Here is a 22,347-nt window from a genome sequence, read left to right as displayed (position 1 = left end):
GAAGCTTTGCAGTTTGCAGGACCTTTTTCTGATCTTTTTTCAGGTTGAAGCTTTATCTGTCATGGGTGTCTGGCTTACTGATGAGATTTTACGTCCATTTTAATTTTTATTATTTTAAATTTATTTTTTTTTTTAATTTATTTTTAGAATTTTTATTTGGCAGTGCCGAGTCTTAGTTGCGGCACACAGGATGTTTAGTTGCAGCATACAAATTGTTAGTTGTGGCATGTGTGATCTAGTTCCCTGACCAGGGATCAAACCTGGGCCCCCTGCATTGGGAGCGCGGAGTCTTAGCTACTGGACCACCAGGAAAGTCCCTATGTCCATTTTTAGAAGGTAGGGCAAGGAGGCAAGCGTTGCGTTCCCCGCTTTCCTGTTACAGATTGATGTTGCTGGCCTGGGTTTGTGTATAATAACAGTGATGGCCAGCAGCAACTTTGTGGACACTTTTAGTACCATCCCCGTTTCACAGAAAGGAAACTGAGGTACAGAGATTTAAGTACTCTTGCCCGAGGGACTTAATTTATTAGCTTTGGCTGGATTCCAAGGCAGGAGTTGTAACCGGGTCGGAGGAGTCAGCTCCCTGAAGTCTGAATTGTGTGTGTGACTCCCAGGAGAGGCCTTCAGGGCCATCGCAGAGTCAGAGGGGTTCATCCGTGTCTGGAAAAGGCCACCAGCTGCTCTTCTAGGGGATTTTCCATTTTGTCCCCTTAAGGAATTTTTGCTCATCAAGTTTTCCCAAGTGACACATTCTTTGTGCAAATTACCATAATGTTCCATTTCCCTTATGAGAAATTTTTTGCATTTGAGAAGTTTTCAGTCACCAGGTCTCACAGAAAATATCTGAAAGGTTATGGTTAAGAGAAAGTGAAGAAGCTCTGACTTTATGGACATTTTCTTTCTCTCTTTTCTTCTTTCTCCCCTCCTTCCCTCTGTGTTTTACTTGCTCAGTTTTAATATTTTAATTGATAACATTTACAAGTGGTAAAATAAAACAGAAAAACCCAGACAGGATACAAGAGTGAAGAGTGTAACTTCTTTCCATCCTTGCCCTGCTGCTGTGAGGGGATCCCAGTTACCAGGTTCTTGTACGTCCCTCTAGAGTTTCGGGCATTTTCTTTGAAATGTGAGTAAGAGGTCATGATTCTCAGCCTGGGATGTGGTGGTGGACAAACAGCATGGCCCAGCTTCTCCCGGGCAGGGTTGGGTACTAAATAGTAAGGGATGTTGAGGTACTTAAAGCTTTCAAGGGATGCTGTGATATTCAGCAGGAGTACTGCTTGCACACGCTGCTCAGAAAGACCCACAGTGAGTGTGTTGGGTTCTGGGCACCAGTCAGCCTCACCCAGCACCAGCCTGGGGGGTGACACTGTCCCATTCCTCATGTCCAGCGGGGCCAGCACTGCAGGACTTCCTGAATTGTTTTTCTGCTTCTGCTGTTGCCCTTTCAGCCTCTCCACACTCATGCAGCCAAAGTGACCTTTCAGAAATGTGAGTCTAACTGTGGCCATCTTGCTTAAATCTGGCATGACTCCATCAGCTGGGGATGAGGCTGAGTCCTGGTGTGATGGGCGTGGCCTCCAGCCTGTCTCTCCACTTAGATTTCTCACCACTTTCTCTACTTGCTTTCCCCCCATTAATCCTTTGCTCCCACAATCAGTTCCTCACCTCAGTAAATGACACTGCCACTTGGCCAGTTTCTCAGGCTAAAAATTCTGCTGTCATCCTTGACTCCTTTCTTTTCTCACAACCGACATCTTCCTTGGTCAGCCTTTCTGTTGGCGTCACCAAGACATATCCCTAATCCGACTACTTCTCACCTTTCGGCCTACAGCTTGTTGGAGGCCACCTTCCTCTCTGGCTTCTCTGCTGGTGTTCCTGTGTCCACACTTGCCACCTTGCTGTCAGTCTTCTGTTCTCAGCCCCACCCCACCCCCAGGGCATACCAGTCTATTTAGAAGAAACTCCAAAGCCTGACTTGCCTCTGAAACCCTGAGTGATCTCAGCCTCTACGGCTGCCAACCTCGGTGCCTCTCATCCTCCTGCTCCGTTCCCCCTTTTCAGGCACTCTGGCCCCTTTGGCCAAGTAACATCTGTCGCGGGACCTTTGCTTTTGTCCTTCCATATGTCTTTAATTGTCCCTGGGCTTGTGGTGGCTTGACTTGCTCTTCACTCCACCAGGTCTTTGCTTCAATGTCACCTCCTCAGAGAGCTCCTCCTTGACCCTTTTCTCAGTTAATAGCCTCGGCTTGCTTTGGTTTTCTTCACAGCACTGAGTATGTGACATTATGTAGTGTATTGATTTATTACCTGTCTTAGGCTCAAAGTGGGGATACTGTCCCTAAGGCGAGCACAGAGTAAGCACTCATTAAATGTGTGTGTGATTCTTTAGTCTCTGTTTATATGTTTCCTGTTTTGTGGATGGAGGACCCCAGAGGGGAGTACAGTAAGTATATGGCAGCTGTATCACACCACAGAGCTTCTGTATTTTAGGGGAGATTTCTCATTCACATGCATAGAACTGTTTCTCAAATATGTATTGCTGCTGTTGTGATTAACAGACTGGAAGTTCACTTTTCACAGTGGCTTTGTCTATTAGTTTTTCAGTAGCAAGCACCAAAAGTACAGTGATCATTTTATAAGGGTCCACAGAATATTTTGACCTTGAATCAGTCATTCCACACGGCCAGGAATCTGTTCTGTACCAGGCCTATTCCCCAGCTTGATTTGAGAGCAAGGTCCTAGGTGCTATAAACAGCTGTAAGGAAGAAACAAGAAGTCGGCCCACCCAGCAATGAATATATTACTTATTTATTTTTAAGTAAAAAATTGTATTTGTTTGCTTTTAGCTGTGTTGGGTCTTCACTGCTGCGTGGGCTTTTTCTCTGGTTGTGGTGAGCGGGGGCTGCCCTCTAGGAGCAGTGTGCCGCTTCTCATTGCAGTGGCTTCTCTTGTTGCAGAGCACAGGCTCTAGGGGGTGTGGGCTTCAGTAGTTGCTGCTCCCGGGCTCTGGAGCACAGGCTCAGTAGTTGTGGCTCCCAGGCTTAGTTGTCCCACAGTATGTGGGATCTTCCTGGATCAGGGATCAAATCCATGTCTCCTGCATTGGCAGGCGGTTTCTTTACCACTGAGCCACCAGGGAAGCCCAGCAGTGAATTTATTAAACTTGGTAGGAGAAGGCATGTACTGGTGTAATTTCAGGCTGTGTCCATGTGCCACCACCCTCAGGGAGTACTGGGCAGAGAGAATGATCAGACCCCATGCATGTCCCCCGTGTCCTGATGTTCTCTTTTTCGTAGTAAGGCCCTTGATCTGCACATACTGGTACAGTGGGTTCTAAACTGGCATAGGTGCTGGGATACAGGACTGCTTTCTGCAGGGTCAGCCAGCCCTTCCCGCCCAGACACATTCCTAGAGCGGTGGGGTCAGGGAGAAGGGTGTCCACTCCCTCTTCAGAAGCATGGTTAAATCTTAGAGGTCATGGAAGTTCTATAGTTTGAAAAGCAATATCTGTATCACAATTTAATTTTATATTTAGACATTATTTTTAGATTAAAAAAATCAGTTTTTTTTTCCCCAGTGTTTTTTTTATAACACAAATTTAGCAGAGAAAACAATACTAAACCTTGGCAGGGAGTGTTATATAGAAGGAAGCAGTGATTTTCAGGGTGGGGGCCACTATTCAGTAGAATATGAAGCATTTGGGGGCTGTTGGGAAGGGCTGAGTCAGGTTTGTGGGTTTATATAAAGTGGAAATTGATTCTAAAAGTTTGAGAAGAACAAACTTAATAGAAGAGCTGTATTTGCTGGGCAAGGAGGAAAGTTCCATAGGGCTGGTTTTGTTGATGATTTGCTTCTCTGTCATGTTGCATGTTGTTGATATTTGCTTCTCTGTCACATTGCACTGAAAAGGGACAGGTTGTCACACCAGGTAGGTTGGTGGGGTTGGGCAGGGAGGTTTCACGTTTGCAGGGCTGGCCTGCTATGAACTTCCGTTTCCTTGGCCCAAGTTTGTGTATGCCAAGTTGTGTCCAGGAACCACCAGTATTTCTAGAAAATCAGGAATGCTGATTCTGTCACTGCTCTCAGATGCCTCCAAGGCCTCTGGATGGCTGTGTCGTGTCCAGGCCTATAGCTGGCACAACACGTTCTAGGAGCCAGGGACCACAGTTCATTCAGATCAGCATCTGGTGATTGGCCAGTTGTTTCCTGGCTTAATGGCTTCCCTCTGTGCCACAGTTTGGAAATCCTGCCTGCAGTTTAGTGCTGATAACCTGGGTAATATTTCATGTTTGACAGGTGCCCATTCAGTTCTGAGATAGAGCAGTGCTCTGTGGACCCACGCAGAGGTTTGGACAGGCACATCAGCCGGAAGCACACTTGGGGTTTACCAGTCAGTTGTTCGATATAAAGTGCTTCCCTGACAGAGAAAATTGCTCTTACTTGTTCTTATCCAGTGCCCTCTCGTCTCTTAATGTTAGTTGGGCTCTGGGATTTTTCAGGATTACACTTAGAAGGAATAATGAGTTATGATTACAACGTCTAAACAAGGTTCAGGTCACCAAGTACACTTGAGGTGCCCAGCATGAAGAGATAATGTGGAAATCATCTGATGTGGTCTTTGGCCTAAAAATAAATGTAGTTTGCATCTCTGCTTCCTGGTAGCAATCATTTGCTGAGTGCTACCACGTGCCAGGCACTGGGCAGGCCCTTTGCTTACATTACCTAACTGGATCCTGTAACAAACATGGGAGGTAGTTCCATTGGTTCCAGTATGCAAGAGAAGAAGGTCACCTGCTGGTGTGGTGGGTGGCAGGCCCTGGATTTGGCCCTGCTTGGCTTGACCCCAGAGGTTCTGCTGCCTGCATGGTGCTGAACTGCCTCTTAGGTCCTTACCTTGGAGGCAGCAGGGTGGAACTTGGTGCCCAGGGTAGCCATGCTTTTAATTTTGAGGTGATTGGACTGTGCCACACCTGGGGCCATGCTGCTTGGCATGTTGAGGACACTCCAGAGATGCTGTTTTGTTGATACTGGGGGGTCTGGGATTCAGGTTTCATTGAACTGAGTAGCATGAATTTCCTGACCCAGTGAGAAACCTTCCTCTTGTCAGCAGTCTTTTTGTACATGTTTTGGATCTGAAAGGCAAACAAGATGGATTGTGTTTTCTCTGGTGCCACCGACCCCTTGCACCCCCTGCACTCCTGTCAGCCTTCGAGGCCCTTTCCCCTCCTCAGGGTAGCCTGGTCCAGAGTAGCCGGGGGCACAGTTGGAAACGACCCTGTCTCTGCATGGGACTGAGTGTGGCACCTGTACCTCACTTCTTTCTTATTACAGATATCATTATAAAAGTATATGAAATGCACATGTTTATATAATTTAGATAAATCCAGATAAAGAAACAGAGAGCTTCCAGTATCTTAGAACATCCCTGATTGTGCCTCCTCCCATCCAGAGAGAACTGTTACCCTGAAATTTTTCATGAATCATTCCCTTTTCTTTACAGTTTTACCATCTATATCAGTTATCTCTAGCTGTCAACAATCTCAATGCTTAGTGGCTTGAACCATCAGCAGTTTTTTTTCTCCCCATTTCATGGGTTGACTGGGCAGTTGTTTTTGTTCCGTGAGGTGTTGGGGGTTATTCCTGTGCCAGCATTCAGCCAGTGGCTGGGCTGGCCCCCTGGCGCTGTCAGCAGAGGCATCTCAGCTCTTCACCGGGGCCCTGTGCGCAGCGCTGTCTCCTCCAGAGCCCTCTGCGTGTTGTCTGTCCCCAGCAGGAGCACCTGGGCTCCAAGCAAGCAGAGCAGAATCTTCCAGACCTCCTAAGGGCCAGGCCTGGGACTGGCACAGTGTCGCTGCTGGTCAGAGTCACACAGAGCCACCCAGATTCAGCTGGAGTCTTGGGGCAGGTGTGACTGGAGGGAGGGATTGCTGGCCACTGTCTGTGGAGACTGCACCCACTGCGCCTGTGTCCATGTTGCCTGTTCGGAACCACACTGCGGGGTTTCCCCAGATCCCTCATGTTTTCATTCCCAAATGAATTTCTTGTGAGGCCGGCCAGGGCTCGTGTCCAGCCAGACTGCTCGTCCTCTGGGGAGCATCCCAGCTCTGACAACGCGGTCTGCCCCAGCAGTCAGGGACATTGACCAGGCAGATGGCAGTATCACAGAAGCTACCTGTTCGCAGGCAGGAGTTGGTCAGAAACATAAGGGCTTTGGGCTTGGTGGGCTCTGCAGTGTTGTTCTATGTGAATTTCCTCTTTCTTAGAAGCAGCTTTGACTGAGGCCCACGTGTAGCGCCCTTGAAGCGAGGTGAAATGAGGAAGGCATGCTTATGCTTGGCAGAGGGCACCACATAGTACGGGTGGGCTGGTGGAGCCACACTCGATCCCGGTCATAGGCGATGAGAGATTGGATGGCTGCTGATCTTACTTTGTGTCTAAAGTCTCCTCAGATAGTGCCCCCTCCTCACATGGACTCGGGACTCCTGGCTCCCACCACACTGCCCGCCCCTGGAGCCCCCAGGTCTCTCTGAGTGCCCCATGCACTCACCTCTCTTTCTGGTCCCCTCTAAGCTTGCTTAGATCCTGGTAGGTTCCTTTCACTGTAGAGCAGGAGTCCCCATCCCTTGGGCCACAGACCAGCATCTGTCTGTGGCCTATTAGGAACTGGGCCACACAGCAGGAGAGTGACCAGTAGTGAGCAAAGCTCCATCTGTATTTACAGTCACCTCAGTCACTTGGATTCGTCCCCACCCCCGGGAAAACCAGCCCCTGGTGCCAAAACGGTTGGGGCCCACTGCTGTAGAGTGAAAGAGGAGACGATTGGAGCATTGCATGCTCAGTTCACCTAAGTCTGGAGGTGCGGTGCTGCCTAGTTGTAGCTCAGCCCCTCTGAGGGGAGGCCCCTCACTGGCTCTGGGCACCACCTGGGGGAGAAAGGGGCTGTGAGAGCTTTCTTAGGCTGCAGGCTCAGGGAGGTGAGTTGGTGAGCCTGGAAGACTGCCCCGGGGCTCCGCGCGCCACTGCCCCTGGGGGTTTGCAGTTATGAAACCCACGGTGCTGCTGACAAGTGACACCATTTAGCACTTGGCAGGCCCCCCAGGGGCTGATCACAAGATGGGGCTTGTGAGCATATGTGTGAGCACTGCTGCCTGTCTGTGAGGATGGCCTTCTTTCTCCTCTTTCTTTCCTTCCTTCTAGTTCCTCTCCCTGCTTCTCCCGTCTTTCCTGCTCCCTCCTTCTCTTTTATCCTCTCCTGTTTTCTCTCCCGTCCTTTTCTTTCTTTGTCAGAACAGATTAACTTTTAGGACTGTTGCTCTTGTTGGAATAGCTCTGGAGGCTTCAGAGGGATTCCAGAAGGCTTCGGTGTTCTGACACCCACATCTGGGGAGGAGCCCACTTCTGGGCGGGCATGTCTCATCGGAAAGCTGTGGTTAGCTTTGGGTGGAAAACATTACTCAGGGCACACAGCTGCTCCTGTGTGTGTGTGTGGGGGGGGGGGGTGGTGGTGCGGGCTGGAGCTACTGGGTCACTGAGCACCCTCTCCTGGGGACCTTTATCAGCCTTCCCCCAAGGCTTCTGGACATAAGTGCCCCGCCCCTGTACACCCCCCCCCCATCCCCCTCCAAGAGTCCTGGGCTTCGAGCTCCTTCCCCTAGAAGACTCGGAGAATGTAATAGTGTGAGGGCTTGTTGCAGCCTTGTCCCACAGAAGGCTAATAATCACCTGACCTTTGAGCCAGCTGGTCCCTTCTTGCTGTTGGCCAGGAGTCTTTTCTCACTTTTATCTTCCTAACCAGTCAGATCTCTTTGGGCTAGAGGGTTCTGCTTTCAGCTGGCTCCAGCCCAGGGGCATGAGAACAACTCGGTGCCTCTTGTGCGGGGGTGGGGGGCAGGGAACTCGCGTTCAGCCAGCGCTCTGTTTGTGAGCCTGGGTGGTGCTTCCTGGCTCCTAGTGAAGGTGAGAGAGCCAGGACCCCCACCAGGAGGGACTGGTTTGGGTCTGATTGGAAAGTTCTGAGGGGATGATTCTGCAGCTCATTCAGGAGGCCCTTGTGGTCCTTTACTCTGCATTTGGGAGGTGTCTCACCTGAGGCTCCTGAGGACAAAGAGGGTGAGCTGGTGATTGGAACTCAGGGGCTGCCCACACCCACACGTGCACATTTGTCTGCTCATGTGGCTTTTTCCACAGCAGGGAGAAGACAACTCAGAGGTTGGTTTGGTCCAGGCCTGTCCTTGCCACCCACCTTTGGTTCCATTTATAGTTCAGTTCAGTTGCTCAGTTGTGTCCAACTCTTTGTGACCCCATGAATCATAGCACCCCAGGATTTCCTGTCCATCACCAACTCCCAGAGTCTACCCAAACCCATGTCCATAGAGTTGGTGATGCCATCCAACCATCTCATCCTCTATCGTCCCCTTCTCCTCCTGCCCCCAATCCTTCCCAGCATTAGGGTCTTTTGCAGTGAGTCAACTCTTCGCATGAGGTGGCCAAAGTATTGGAGTTTCAGCTTCAACATCAGTCCTTCCAGCTAACACCCAGGACTGATCTCCTTTAGGATGGACTGGTTGGATCTTCTTGTAGTCCAAGGGACTCTCAAGAGTCTTCTTCAACACCACAGTTCAAAAGCATCAATTCTTCAGCGCTCAGCTTTCTTCACCGTCCAACTGTCACATCCATACATGACTTGACCATAGCCTTGACTAGACAGACCTTTGTTGGCAAAGTAATGTCTCTGCTTTTAAATATGCTGTCTAGATTGGTCATAACTTTCCTTCCAAGGAGTAAGTGTCTTTTAATTTCATGGCTGCAGTCACCATCTGCAGTAATGTTGGAGCCCAAGGAAATAAAATCTGACACTGTTTCCACTGTTTCCCCATTTATTTCCCATGAAGTGATGGGACCAGATGCCATGATCTTAGTTTTCTGAACGTTGAGCTTTAAGCCAACTTTGTCACTCTCCTCCTTCACTTTCATCAAGAGGCTTTTTAGTTCCTCTTCACTTTCTGCCATAAGAGTGGTGTCATCTGCATATCTGAGGTTATTGATATTTCTCCTGGCAATCTTGATTCCAGCTTGTGCTTCTTCCAGCCCAGCGTTTCTCATGATGTACTCTGCATATAAGTTAAATAAGCAGGATGACAATATACAGCCTTGACATACTCCTTTTCCTATTTGGAACCAGTCTGTTGTTCCATGTCCAGTTCTAACTGTTGCTTCTTGGCCTGCATACAGGTTTCTCAAGAGACAGGTCAGATGGTCTGGTATTCCCATCTCTTAAGAATTTTCCAAAGTTTATTGTGATCCACACAGTCAAAGGCTTTGGCATAGTCAATAAAGCAGAAATAGATGTTTTTCTGGAACTCTCTTGCTTTTTCTATGATCCATTGGATGTTGGCAATTTGATCTCTGGTTCCTCTGCCTTTTCTAAAATCAGCTTGAACATCTGGAAGTTCATGGTTCACATATTGCTGAAGCCTGGCTTGGAGAATTTTGAGCATTACTTTACTAGCGTGTTAGATGAGTGCAATTGTGCGGTAGTTCAAGCATTCTTTGGCATTGCCTTTCTTTGGGATTGGAATGAAAACTGACCTTTTCCAGTCCCAAGGCCACTGCTGAGTTTTCCAAAATTGCTGGCATATTGAGTGCAGCACTTTCACAGCATCATCTTTCAGGATTTGAAATAGCTCAACTAGAATTCCATTACCCCCACTGGCTTTGTTCGTAGTGATGCTTTCTAAGGCCCACCTGACTTCCCATTCCAGAATGTCTGGCTCTCGGTGGTTCCATTTACACCTGCCTGGTATGTACCTGCTTCAGGTCCCTGGCCTAAGTGCCCGGCCTCTGTGTTTAGCCCACAGGCTGGACACTGGTTCTTTTCCATGTCTTCAAACTTCTCTGTTTTAGCTTTGACCTGCTCAGGAACAGAGCAGCCAAACTTCTCCCTTTAGGTCATTAATGGAATGAATGGGAACTTTTCCCAGGGATTGAAGGCCTTTATGGGGTATCCCGGTCAGTAGCAGCCTTTGCTCCTGGGGCCCTGTGGTGTGCCGGCTGGTTTGTTGCCCAGCAAGTTGTTCAGCCACCTCGAGTCTGAACTCTCAGCTCCAGACCTGGCTTCCAGCTCTTCCCTGCTCATCCATAAGAACCTCGGGCCACAGCCACTTCTGATCTGAGTGGTCCCAGAAGCTGTGCCTCTGGCTGGGGGGCTGTGTGTGGAGCTGGGACCAAGGGACAGCCCTGGGGACGCTCGGGGAGGGATGGGGTTTTCAAGTTTCCGGCAGCAGCAGTTCTGAGATCATGAATCAGGGGCTGGCACCCGTGGCACATGGCCTGTTTTCACTTTCTGGCCCCCCTTACTTGATGGAGCCCTGCCCACCTGCCCAGGGACTTGTCCCGGTTCAGCAAATGCACCCCTCCACTTTTGATAAGTTTCCAGACACTGTGGAGTGGGTGGGCTGTGCATCCTTCAAAGCTGATGGATCTGTGCCGGCTGAGCCACATGCCTGGGGGCGTGGCTTTCATCATGTCTCATCACAGCCAGACAGCCATACATGGTCACTGTGACTGCAAAGCTGCAGCGTGGTGACTCAGCCCCGAGAGGCTGATGTAACGGGGAAAACCGGAGCCAGTGTGGCTGCTGAAACCTGGAGGCTGAGAGTTACCCCCTCACCCCGCCGCCCCACCCCAGGGTCACCCTCACCTGCCCAGGAACTACCTAGGGCAGCTCTGAGCAGACCCAGGTCTCAGAGCAGAGGTTCCAGAAGAACTGGAAGAGAAACCACTGCCTCTTAATCAGATGCCGGGCCAGGGTGTAACAGCCCAGCCTGGTTGGGTCTTTGTGATGTGGTCAAGGGAGTGGGCATGGACATTTACTTGGAAATTGGTTCTTTCTTGAAAGGAGAGCCTGCCTGCTTCTTTTCCCTAGAAAATGCCGATCTTGAGAGGGACCCAGGTGTGGTATTGAGCGGGAGGGGAGAGCCATTTTAGATTCTTATTCAGTCATGGCTTGTGCAGTTCAGGGTGATTTGGTCCCAGGCTATGCAGTTTTTGTGAGCATTTTTACTTGAGATAGTTGTGTGAAATTTCCAGGCAGTAACTAAGCAAGGCCTTTGACAGAGAAACTTCAGCCAGGCCGGCAGCTCTTGGTTTAGGATCAGAGTTCATTCTTTCTCGAGGGACAACCTAGAGAGGTTTCCAGAGGTGGAGAACTCGCCAACTTTATGTAATTCACTGAGCCCATGAATTGGGGAAGAGCAGGAAACACGGCTCCTCACCTCCAAGGGCCAGGTTTGCCGTGGACAAGGGGACTCGCAGAGAGCCCTGTGGGTGCTGCGGAAGAGGGGCTGAAATGCTGGCCGTTGGAACGTCTGCTCTCCCACGTGCATGTTCCCCGTGTGCACAGCACACTGAGTAAAGTGAGAACAAAACAAAGGTTTTCGTGGAACCCAGTACATCCAGTTGAAAGATCTGTCGTTTATTCTAAGATTCTGTTATGCATTCTGTTTGTAAAAAAATGTTAAGCAACCGCTTTTTTTTAAAGTGCTGACAGTAATCAGTGTTTTGTGTTTACTTGGTTTTTTACTTTTTTAGTATCATTTACCTGCTGAGACATGAAGGTGGCTGTTTCGTGTCGGCCCCGTCATGCTTTCTGGGTTTTGGACATTTCCTGCAGCCAGCCCGGGTCGGCCTGGGCCCACAGAGGCACATGGCCTTTGTGGACTTGGGTCCATCCTCCGTGTCCCCCTGCTTCTTGTCTGGGGGTGTTGGGATCGCTGGCGGGGCCGGTTGGCATCCTTCCTTGTGGTAACGCGGAGGCCTGTGGCTTTCCCCAGCCATGGATTTTCCTCAGCACAGCCAACACGTCTTGGAGCAGCTGAACCAGCAGCGGCAACTGGGACTTTTGTGCGACTGCACTTTTGTGGTGGACGGTGTTGACTTTAAGGCTCATAAAGCAGTGCTGGCGGCCTGCAGCGAATACTTCAAGATGCTCTTCGTGGACCAGAAGGATGTGGTGCACCTGGACATCAGTAACGCGGCAGGTACCCCGCTGGGTCCAGGGCCGAGCTTGTGGTGGGCCCCGTGCTACACACGGCTCTCCTTGAGCAGCATCTTTCAGCTGTGGGGGACAGGGGGCTGGTGCCAGACTTCCCACACAGGACTCGGCCACAAGTGCCTGAGTACCAAGTTCTTACCATGATTGAGGGGCCTCTTTTGACTGGGAGCGGGGTGGTAAGAGGAGAGTGACAGGAAGGCCTCATGATAAGCTTCAGGCCTAGTGAACACAGGACAGGCTTATCAGAAGGGGCAGAGAGCAGGAAGACTCTGAGCCCCTGGTCCCTTTCCATTGCTGAGTCAGTCTTCAACCCACTCTCCCAGTGCCTTGATGGCAGTGGCAAGGTTTGAGGTCTGGAGGAGCAGTGTCAGGAAGGTCTTGGGATTGAAGAAGGAGCTAACTGGTCTTAGATTCAGGTTCCTAGCCCAGAATGATGTGCCATGCTGTCAGAAGTTTGGCCAGGGTGTTGTTTCCCCATTTTACAGATGTGGAAACTGAGGCCCAGAGAGGTCAGGTGACTGGCCTGGAGGTCAGATAGAGGGCTGATGGCAGAGCCCTGATGAAAGCCTGTGGTGACGCACTCTGTCTTCGGTGATGAAGCGCAGTGGCTGGGTGGAGAGTGCTCAGAGTGGCCGTTTACACCCTCTGCCTTCTGTGGGTGTGCTGCTTTTTGGAGCCTGCCTCTCCACTGGCACAGGAGATGGGGGAAATGGTGGCCTGCCACTGCCACTCTGCTTTTTACAAATTCCTCAATTCTGCCATGGAGTGGAGTGACTGGACAGGGTGCTGGTACCAGGTCTTGAGATGGGTCCGTGACGGCTGTCTGTGTCCTTGGCAGGCCTGGGGCAGGTGCTGGAGTTTATGTACACAGCCAAGCTGAGCCTGAGCTCTGAGAATGTGGACGATGTGCTGGCTGTGGCCAGCTTCCTGCAGATGCAGGACATCATCACGGCCTGTCACGCCCTCAAGTCCCTGGCTGAGCCGGCTGCCAGCCCTGGGGAGAATATGGAGGCCTCAGCTGCGGAAGGTAAGCTTCTTGGCAGGCTGTTCCTGAACGGGTGGCTCTTGAAGAGAGCTCTGCCCCTGCCTCTGGGACAGTGTCATATGGCCTCCCCTGCATTATGGGGAGCTGGCGGGGAGGAGCCACAGCAAAGTCTGAGAACGCCTTTCAGAGGGGCCCTTCTGTCCTCCCTTCCCAAGGGCACTGGGCAGCCACGCCTGGCTCAGGGCCTTTGCACCAGAATCCACTCCTCCATCAGGCCTCTTCTCCCCCACCTCCTCCTGCTCCTCTAGCGCCTCAGGAAAGCCCCCGAGGCCCGGTGTCCTCCTGACACACTTTGAGAAAAGAACACTCCTTTGCATTAAGCAGCGGTCTCTGATTAGCACCATTTCATGTGCGAGGTCTGTCTCCCTAACCAGTCTGCCAGCCCCATGGCTGTTACATCCCAGGCCTAGCCGGCAGCCTTTTCATGATGTTGGTACCTGTGAAGAATCTGTTGAGTGACCCAACTGACAAACCACTACTTAGGTGTATCCCAAGGGAGGGTCTGGAAGAGCTAGTGAGTTCTGGGTCACTTCACCCCTCCAAGTGGTGGGCACTTGATGGGAAATAGCAGGTCTGTCCTCTTCCATCTCCAGTGGGGGACAAGAGAGCCAAAGAGGAAAAGGCTGCTGCCACTGCGCTGAGCGAGCTGGACCCGGCTAGGAGCAGTCCGCCTGCGGGCCCAGGCCGGGAGCCCAAGGAGGAGCGTGGCGGCCAGGCCGAGAGCACGGGCAGTGGTGAGTTGCCACGCTGAGGATCCGGCTGGCTGGCTGTCACCTGCCGGCAGTGTGGGCTCCAGCACCACAAGTGGCTTCCTCGGGAGGCTCTTGGGGGTGAGGGGACACAGGCAGCTGCATCCCTTGAGCTCAGGTTCCCCAGAACAAACTTGGTTTTTCTGGGGCATCTGTTAAAGCCAGAGCAGAGGCTCAAACAGCCTGAGCTGGGATGTGCCACGCCCCCCAAACCCCTGGGGCCACAGCCACTTCCAGAGGCCTAGTCCAGGAGACCCATCCAGCCACTGGACAGTGGGCCCCAATCCAGCCCTGGATGCCCCCACCCCCACCGCAGGTGCAGAGCAGACGGAGAAGGCAGATGCTCCCCGGGAGCCTGTGGAGCTCAAGCCGGACCCCACGAGTGGCATGGCTGCTGCTGAGGCTGAGGCTGCCTTGTCAGAGAGCTCAGAGCAAGGTACCCTCCACTGGCCAGATTGGCCCTCACTTAGGTCAGCATCCCCCACTCTTCCTGCCACAGCTGATCTCACTCTGAGTCACTCTTTCACATCAGCTTTTGGGCCAACATCATCTTTTCTCATTCCTGAACTTTGATGTCAGCTTCTTGGTTGTACATCCTGGCCTCGCTTCCTGTTAGCACAGAAGTATGGCTGTTGCAGTACTGGCCCTGCTGTTTCTCCCTGAACTGAGCACCATGGGGGAGCTTTGCTGCCCCTGGCACCCACCCCTGCCCCCAGTGCTTGTTGGCTGAGAGCATCCTTCCCACTTGGGTCGCCAGCTTGGGGACCCTGGTGGACTGAGGCCCATCTGTAACCTTCAGGTAGCACTGTCCGGGTCATCGGTCTCCCTAGACTTCCAGACCCTGCCAGCCGCTTGCGAGGCGCCCACGCAGAGATGAGCCGGCCCCCCGCCTCACTTGACACCCACCCCCCACCGCCCAACCCCCAAGACGCCTCAGTGCCTGCCCTTCTCCTGGCAGAAATGGAGGTGGAGCCAGCCAGGAAGGGAGAAGAGCGAGAGGAGGAGGAGGGCGCCGCGCCCGCGGTGGTCAAGGAAGAGGGGCTGCCACTGGAGAAGGGTGAGGCCCCGGAGGAGAGTGAGGAGTCGGCCAGCACGGACTCAGGCCAGGAGCTTGGCGCTGAGGCGCGAGGCCTGCGCTCAGGCACCTACGGCGACCGCACGGAGTCCAAGGCCTACGGCTCAGTCATCCACAAGTGCGAGGTGCGCCGCGGGCGGTGGCGGCCCCGCCCCGCCCCAGCCTACCCCACCCCACCCCACCCCACCCCGCCCCTGACTCCGCCCCCTGCCCCCACAGGACTGTGGGAAGGAGTTCACGCACACCGGGAACTTCAAGCGGCACATCCGCATCCACACGGGCGAGAAGCCGTTCTCGTGCCGGGAGTGCAGCAAAGCCTTCTCTGACCCGGCCGCCTGCAAGGCCCACGAGAAGACACACAGGTAGGCCCCGCGGCCGCCCCCTTCCTTCGCCTGACCCACCCTGAGCCCCCGCCGAGCGCCCTCCGCGACCCTCCTCCTCCGCGCTCTGCCGCCAGCCCGCTGAAGCCCTATGGCTGCGAAGAGTGCGGCAAGAGCTACCGGCTCATCAGCCTGCTGAACCTGCACAAGAAGCGGCACTCGGGCGAGGCGCGCTACCGCTGCGAGGACTGTGGCAAGCTCTTCACCACGTCGGGCAACCTCAAGCGGCACCAGCTGGTGCATAGCGGCGAGAAGCCCTACCAGTGCGACTACTGCGGCCGTTCCTTCTCCGACCCCACGTCAAAGATGCGCCACCTGGAGACGCACGACACCGACAAGGAGCACAAGTGCCCGCACTGCGACAAGAAGTTCAACCAGGTGAGGGCATAGGGGAGGCTGGGGAGAAACCGGGAGGGCAGATCCGGAGGGGTTGTGCCTTCTCCACCGGACTGGAGGAAGGGTGGAGCCCCGCAGAGGACAGAGACCAGAGGTTCTGGGGAGGGAGGGGCTGGCCCTCTGACCCCCTGCCTGGGCGCAGGTGGGGAATCTGAAGGCCCACCTGAAGATCCACATCGCCGACGGGCCCCTCAAGTGCCGGGAGTGTGGAAAGCAGTTCACCACCTCAGGTAGGGCCCAGCTGGTCCCCACCCCCCCTACTTTCGCCCCGGCCCCCACCCCACGGCGCCCCCCCGCGCCCCCCCCCCCGACCCCCTGCCAGGCCTTCCCTTGGTCTCGACACAGGGAACCTGAAGCGGCACCTGCGGATCCACAGCGGGGAGAAACCCTACGTGTGCGTTCACTGCCAGCGGCAGTTTGCTGACCCCGGCGCCCTGCAGCGGCACGTTCGCATTCACACGGGTGGGTGGGTGAGCCTCGCTGGGGCGACGTGGGGACATGGACGGAAGGGAGGTGCTGATATCTTGTCCCGGCTCCTGCCTTGCGTCCCCAGGTGAGAAGCCATGCCAGTGCGTTATGTGCGGCAAAGCCTTCACCCAGGCCAGCTCTCTCATCGCCCATGTGCGCCAGCACACTGGGGAGAAGCCCTACGTCTGTGAGCGCTGTGGCAAGAGGTGCTGTCCTTCCTCCTTCCCCCTCCACCTCCCACCTAGGCATGGTGGCGTCCCAGCACTGGGTGGGCGGAGAGGGTCAGACAGCACAAGCCTGCTCTGTCCGGTCCGGTCAGGAGCCGGTCACACGGCTGTCCAGGGCAGGTCCCCAAGTCCTCTTCCACCTCAGCCCCGTCTTAGCCTGGGAGGTTCAGTACAAGCCCCTCCCTCTGGCCCTGCAGATTCGTCCAGTCCAGCCAGTTGGCCAATCATATCCGCCACCATGATAATATTCGCCCCCACAAGTGTAGCGTGTGTAGTAAGGCCTTCGTGAACGTGGGGGACCTGTCTAAGCACATCATTATCCACACTGGTGAGTGTGTGCCCACCTCTGTCCCAGGCCCTGACCCCAGGCTGGGTGGTGCATGGGGGTGGGGGGAGACGCCCATCACCCCAGCCTTGGGAGCTGACACTTGCTGCAGGCTGCCTCTAAAGCAGTATAACTCCCAGGAGGGCCCCACTTCCTCAGACTTTCTAGAAGGGCCATCTGTGCCTTAAGTGGCCACTCCAGAGCATTTCCTGCTGGAAAGACAGGGCTGCAGGGGAAGCTGGAGGCCACTGAGGTCCTCCCCCCCTGCACCCTCCCCCCAATGGCAGGAGAGAACCTTGCCTCCCCCCCCAGGAGAGAAGCCCTACCTGTGTGACAAGTGTGGTCGTGGCTTCAATCGGGTGGACAACCTTCGCTCCCATGTGAAGACTGTGCACCAGGGCAAGGCCGGCATCAAAATCCTGGAGCCAGAGGAGGGCGGTGAGGTTAGTGTGGTCACTGTCGATGACATGGTCACGCTGGCCACCGAGGCACTGGCAGCAACAGCTGTCACGCAGCTCACAGGTGCGGACATCACTCAGCTCCCAGGGCAGCAGGGGGTGGTCACAGCAGGGCTGCCTCTGGGGCAGCCGCAGAGGAGCAGGTGATGGGTCTTAGGCCTTGCTGATTCCGTCCACAGTGGTGCCAGTAGGGGCCGCAGTTACTGCCGATGAGACTGAAGTCCTTAAAGCCGAGATCAGCAAAGCTGTGAAGCAAGTGCAGGAAGAAGGTGAGAGGGGAGCAGAGCTGCCTTTGGGGAAGGTGGTGGGCCCTTCCTGTCGTGACCGCACCCCTACCTCCCACAGATCCCAACACCCACATCCTCTATGCCTGTGATTCCTGTGGGGATAAGTTCCTGGACGCCAATAGCTTGGCCCAGCACGTGCGGATCCATACGGCCCAGGCACTGGTCATGTTCCAGACGGATGCGGACTTCTACCAGCAGTATGGGCCGGGTAGCACGTGGCCGGCCGGGCAGGTGCTGCAGGCCGGGGAGCTGGTTTTCCGCCCTCGGGACGGGGCCGATGGGCAGCCTGCTCTGGCAGAGACAGCCCCCACCGCCCCTGAATGTCCACCGCCTGCCGAGTGAGCAGGCACCCCTCCTCCTATTTAAGGATGGATGGCACCCTAGAACTGAGAAGGGTGACCCCATTCCCTAGAGAGAATAAATTTGATTATTTTCTAATGCTGCCTGTAGCTCCCTGTGGGGGTGGGGCGGGGAGCTGGCAGCTCTAGCTGATGCCACAGAAGGGCTGCTCCACCCAGCCACCAGCCAGCTGAGCCTACTTCTTGGGAAGGCCAGGCTGTCCCTTTGCAGGGAGCCCCGAGACCTGTCTAGAAGGAGGCTGACTCCTTCGCCTGAGTGTGGGCAGCACACCAGAGAAACTGCGGCTCCATGAGCCCCATCCCCTCATCTGGTCTCCTCTTTGGAGGCCGCTCACCTGCTCAGCCTGAGGATTGGACCTTCCCTCTCTGCCGTGGAATACAGCTGTGACCCTGCTGCCCTCTGCTCAGGTGTTGGGAGCTGGGCCCAAAGGGCTTGGCCACACTGCTTACCAGGATCCAGGATCCAACCATGCAGGGCCCAGCTTGAGGGCTCATTCAGCCACAGCAGCAAGGTAGGCAGAGCACCAGACCAAGCAGGCCACAGGCCTGGTTCTCTTGGGCTTAAGGAAGCCAGAGAGCAGCACACTTGCTTCATGGTAACTCTGGCTGCAAGATCAAGGCCAGGCCAGCGTCATCTTCTGGAAACAGTTTACTTGCTCTGAATCAGTGGAATCTCTAAGGTGAGGGGCTGGAGAGACAGGAATGAGCGGCCAGGAGCTCTGATGGGGGGGTGGGGGTGGGGTGGGCGGTGCAGCAGTGGGGATGGAGAAGCAGGGGGTCATGAGATGCCATCTGCCGCTTTTCCATATGGCTTGTCCCTAACAGCTTTAATTCCTCACTCAGAGATGGCACCATTCGGCACTGGAAGTATAGGTCTGTTTGGAGTGTAGGGATACTGCAAGTGAGACCAGTCTTTGTGTTCCATCCCTCCTTGCCCAACTCACCTTGTGGTGGGTCCAGCTGTTCGGAGGCAGCTGCTGCAGGGCCAGCCTGCACCTTATCCAGAGAAGGAAGGGACAAGAGGCAAGACCCCAAAGCTTTCTTAATGTTTTTGAGTTTGACTGGGCAGTGGCTCTATTCTTTATTAAATTTGAAGTGCCTTCAACATTACCCAGAAACCAGTTGGGACCCTGAAGTGTCACCACCACAGCCGTGAAAAGGTGGCTCAAGTCGTAGTCTGATGAGAATTTTTTTGTACAAGGTAAAATGATTCTTGGGGAGGATTAGTGGCAGAAAGGAGATGGGTTCCATATACAGACTTAGTAGGGGATTGAAAACAAACGGGGTGAGGGCTTACTGTTCCTAGAGGCCAAGGACCCCTGGTCCTCCCATCCAAGTGAAAATCACATCCACACTTGACATGTTTTGTAATTTTTTAATAAAGTTTGTAATCCAATGGACACACAAAGCAAAACTGCGCTGAGAAAAACAGTTTCATAAATTAATAAGTGTTAGGAAGTTGGGAGAGAGGTCAAGGTCACAGGAAGAAGGGAAGCCAGTCTTTTTGTACAGTCTTTTTGTGTGTGTGACACTTCCAAATTGTGGGGGCAGGGCCCGTGCTATAACGAAGCGCACTTATACAAATGAGTGACAATACAAAGTCTGAGTATGAAAATAAGATTTTCTCTGAAAACACATTTTTGGCACAGATTAAAAAAAATGTATGTCAGGGAATTTGATTTTTAAGTCAGTATTATTATATATATTTATATATATTATATATTTATATATACACACATCCCAAGTTCTGCATATTCCACTAGGAGAGAAAATCCTTCCGTTTGCTCTTTTTGATTGTAAACTGTACATCCTGGGTGAATCAAAGATGGTGGTGGCAGAATTAAGAGAGGTGACATCCAAATGAGCAAGGGGAAGGGAGGAGTGGGACCAAACAACTCAATGAAATGTTCCTTGACCCCAAGGTTTCAGCAGATGTTTGAAGTCCTGCGTGAGTCTGCGATGTGTGTTCACGTACACCAAGACATCCAGAGTGTCACAGCCTGTCTTCACTGTGCAAAAGTCCAAGTCACTAATTTAGTGCAAAGGCAGTTCTGTTTTGTTTCTTAAAAACAAAAACAACAAAAAAAATCCCACTGCCCTGTTCCTTTTCTCCAAAAAGAGGAGAGAGAAACCCAGCCTCAAGGTGTCTGCAAGTCCATCGGTTGGTGGTCTGTCCTTGGGCTAAAAGTCATGTAAACATACAAGTAGCAGCACCACTGCCCAGAGGGGTCTGTCCGACTGAGCCGGGCGGGCGGGCGGGCAGGAGGGTGAGGCTGGCCGTCTGGCAGTGGAATCTGTCCCCTTCGGCAGCTTCTTCCTCCACGTGGCTGGGTTGTCCTGTGTGTTATTTTTTGCTGCAGAGCCTCAGGAAAATACACTGAGTGGTGACCATTCAGTGGCTCACACAGAGGCAATGACAATCATGAGGTGGGGAGAAATGTTGGAGATGCTGGCCAGGAGGTCAGGGGCCAGCCGGGACAGGTGACTCTCAGAGAACTCGCAGGGCGGGAAGATCTGCAGCACGTAGGCGGGCTGGAGTGGGAACGAGAGAGAGAACTGGGACCCCCGGCTTCATGTCACCCACCCACTACCTCTCCTCCCTCAAACTCCCCAACTGGGAGGCCCTGAAGGCCCAACACACGGAGCCAGGCTGAGCCAAGTTCCCAACCAGCTAAGGTCTCTTGAGACTCAGAAGAAAACTAGGGGTAATTAGCCTCCAACTAATAAAAGTAAGTGGAAAAAAAATTTAAAAAAAGAAGAAAACTAGGTATCAGAAAACAAACAAACTGACCACCTCCCTGGGAGCCTCTTTTCAATAGTTAAGCTAAAGAAAAACCTTTGTTGTCTCAGCTGCCCACTGACCACCTCCTGGATGGGCAAATGGCAGTCCTGTCCATACATGCCCATCCCCAGCTGGTCTCCTCTATCCAGAATGCCCCTTTGTCCAGCTCCTCTGGGAAACTGTCCTGGACTCCTAGTTGTTGGCACTGGCAGGTTAGTCAAACTGCCCAACCAACACTACCCACAACCCCCACCCCCACAGGCATACATGTGCCAAGGCAGGATGCTGGGCTGACCTGATTGGAGCCGGGGTTGGGAACATTGATGATCCCTGCCGCCTGCTTGGCCTGCAGATATGTGATGAACGCAGCCTTGAGTGACTCTGTTTGGCTTACGACGTCCTCTTGGTCGCGGCCACAGGGCAGAGCCAGCAGCAGACAGTAATCTGTTTCCACCTGGGGAAGAGGGAGCTGTCAGTGATCAGAGGCCACCTCGCAAAAGAAGGTCAGAGACCAAAAAGACAATTATCCAACCCAGGGGATTTGGCTTCTAAATCCACAAAAAACCCTACTACTGAAATGACCTTGAGGTCCATCCATATACTTGTTGAATGAAAAGGAGCCTCATCTCTAGGTCTAGAGAAACTTTACACCCCTGGTGGAGACAGAACACGCCCTTCATCATCCACTCCCAAGAATCCCATTACTGCACCCCAAAACAAGCCAGGGAGACAGTGGGGCCCACCCATGGCCTCCCTTCCTGTGGGTGGGACAGTGGCTAACATGGGCCCTGAGCCTTACCGTCATCCTTCGGGCAACCCCTTCCAGCTGGGAGGCCTCCAGCCGCATCCTCTGGGCAATCCTCAAGGGGGGCCCTCCTTCAGAGAGGGGCAGGGACCGATGGGCCAGGACATTGTTGCCAGAGACGAAGTGGAGCTGCACAGCAGCTGTGTCGTTCTTCAGGGCCAGGAGGCCCTGCCACACGATGGGGTACTTCTGCTCGCGGGGAAACAAAGAACAGTGAGCTCACAGCTGGAGAATGAGGCCACGCTGGTCATGGCCCTGAGGAGCAGGTGCTGATTTAAGTGGGGCTCTCAGGACAGTGAACACATGTAAAGCTTGGAAGGTGGTAGGGGAGGCCCTGTCCAGGCTTACCTTCAGAAGCTGCACCATATCCACAGGCCTCTGGGAAGTCAAGTGTGGAGAGGAATCTTGTTTGGGGGTGGGTGGGGCTTCAGTATGGGGTAGAGCCAGTCCTGGAGGGGTGCTGGGGCCTGAGGAAGTAGGGACAAACAGCGGCTGCTTTGGGGCAGCCTGAGCAGGAAGAGGAGTCGGGAGGTCAGGCTTCAAGGAGACACACACAGGGGAGGGATAGGAGGTCTGGCTCGTCTCTGCCTGCGCCCTCTGGACCTGGGTATGAGGCTCAGCCGGCCTGTTGGCAGAGACGTTGGGGAGGCGCGGCTGCTCAACTCCTGTCTGGGTGCCCTTGGCTTCCTGGGACACCGGAGTTATCTTGCTGCTTGAAGGCTGGCTGAGCTGGGAGGGCTGTGCAGGCTGGGCCGGCTGTGCGCACTGCACAGGCTGGAGGGGCTGCGTGGGCTGAGTAGGCTGAGTGGGCTGTAAGGGCTCACCTTCAGGGGGGCCCTGGAGTTGGGTGGGAAGAGAAAGGAACAGAGTCAGTCTGTTTTGCACAAACAGCATCCTGACCCCAACCAAGCAGCCAAGGGCCCCCAGGTGGGTCAC

General features: G+C 53.6%; 2 protein-coding genes across 7 annotated transcripts in view; one reads left to right on the top strand and one right to left on the bottom strand.

The window, feature by feature from the left end:
* ZBTB17 (zinc finger and BTB domain containing 17) overlaps positions 1–17,903 on the top strand; it is an 80,423-nt gene extending 62,520 nt beyond the window's left edge. For 3 of the 4 annotated variants that reach the window (XM_070474093.1, XM_020873823.2, XM_070474092.1), the window contains 14 exons: positions 11,835–12,041; positions 12,894–13,082; positions 13,694–13,834; positions 14,166–14,285; positions 14,808–15,049; positions 15,144–15,286; positions 15,382–15,682; positions 15,843–15,930; positions 16,046–16,162; positions 16,254–16,374; positions 16,593–16,723; positions 17,033–17,242; positions 17,358–17,447; positions 17,524–17,903. In XM_070474093.1, the coding sequence (XP_070330194.1) occupies positions 11,837–12,041; positions 12,894–13,082; positions 13,694–13,834; positions 14,166–14,285; positions 14,808–15,049; positions 15,144–15,286; positions 15,382–15,682; positions 15,843–15,930; positions 16,046–16,162; positions 16,254–16,374; positions 16,593–16,723; positions 17,033–17,242; positions 17,358–17,447; positions 17,524–17,807 (2,382 nt within the window). In that variant the 5' untranslated portion in view covers positions 11,835–11,836 and the 3' untranslated portion in view covers positions 17,808–17,903. The remainder of the gene's footprint in view (positions 1–11,834; positions 12,042–12,893; positions 13,083–13,693; positions 13,835–14,165; positions 14,286–14,807; positions 15,050–15,143; positions 15,287–15,381; positions 15,683–15,842; positions 15,931–16,045; positions 16,163–16,253; positions 16,375–16,592; positions 16,724–17,032; positions 17,243–17,357; positions 17,448–17,523) is intronic. The other variant, XM_020873826.2, reaches the window with a different exon arrangement.
* A 1,282-nt stretch (positions 17,904–19,185) lies between these two features.
* SPEN (spen family transcriptional repressor) overlaps positions 19,186–22,347 on the bottom strand; it is an 89,734-nt gene continuing 86,572 nt past the window's right edge. For all 3 annotated transcript variants that reach the window (XM_020873819.2, XM_020873820.2, XM_070474086.1), the window contains 4 exons: positions 21,760–22,248; positions 21,406–21,600; positions 20,902–21,060; positions 19,186–20,356 (listed from right to left, as the gene is read on the bottom strand). In XM_020873819.2, the coding sequence (XP_020729478.2) occupies positions 20,225–20,356; positions 20,902–21,060; positions 21,406–21,600; positions 21,760–22,248 (975 nt within the window). In that variant the 3' untranslated portion in view covers positions 19,186–20,224. The remainder of the gene's footprint in view (positions 20,357–20,901; positions 21,061–21,405; positions 21,601–21,759; positions 22,249–22,347) is intronic.

The sequence above is a fragment of the Odocoileus virginianus genome, chromosome 11 (assembly GCF_023699985.2).
Source record: "Odocoileus virginianus isolate 20LAN1187 ecotype Illinois chromosome 11, Ovbor_1.2, whole genome shotgun sequence".
NCBI classification, from domain to species: Eukaryota; Metazoa; Chordata; class Mammalia; order Artiodactyla; family Cervidae; genus Odocoileus; species Odocoileus virginianus.
This window is presented reverse-complemented; position numbering and strand designations above follow the sequence as displayed.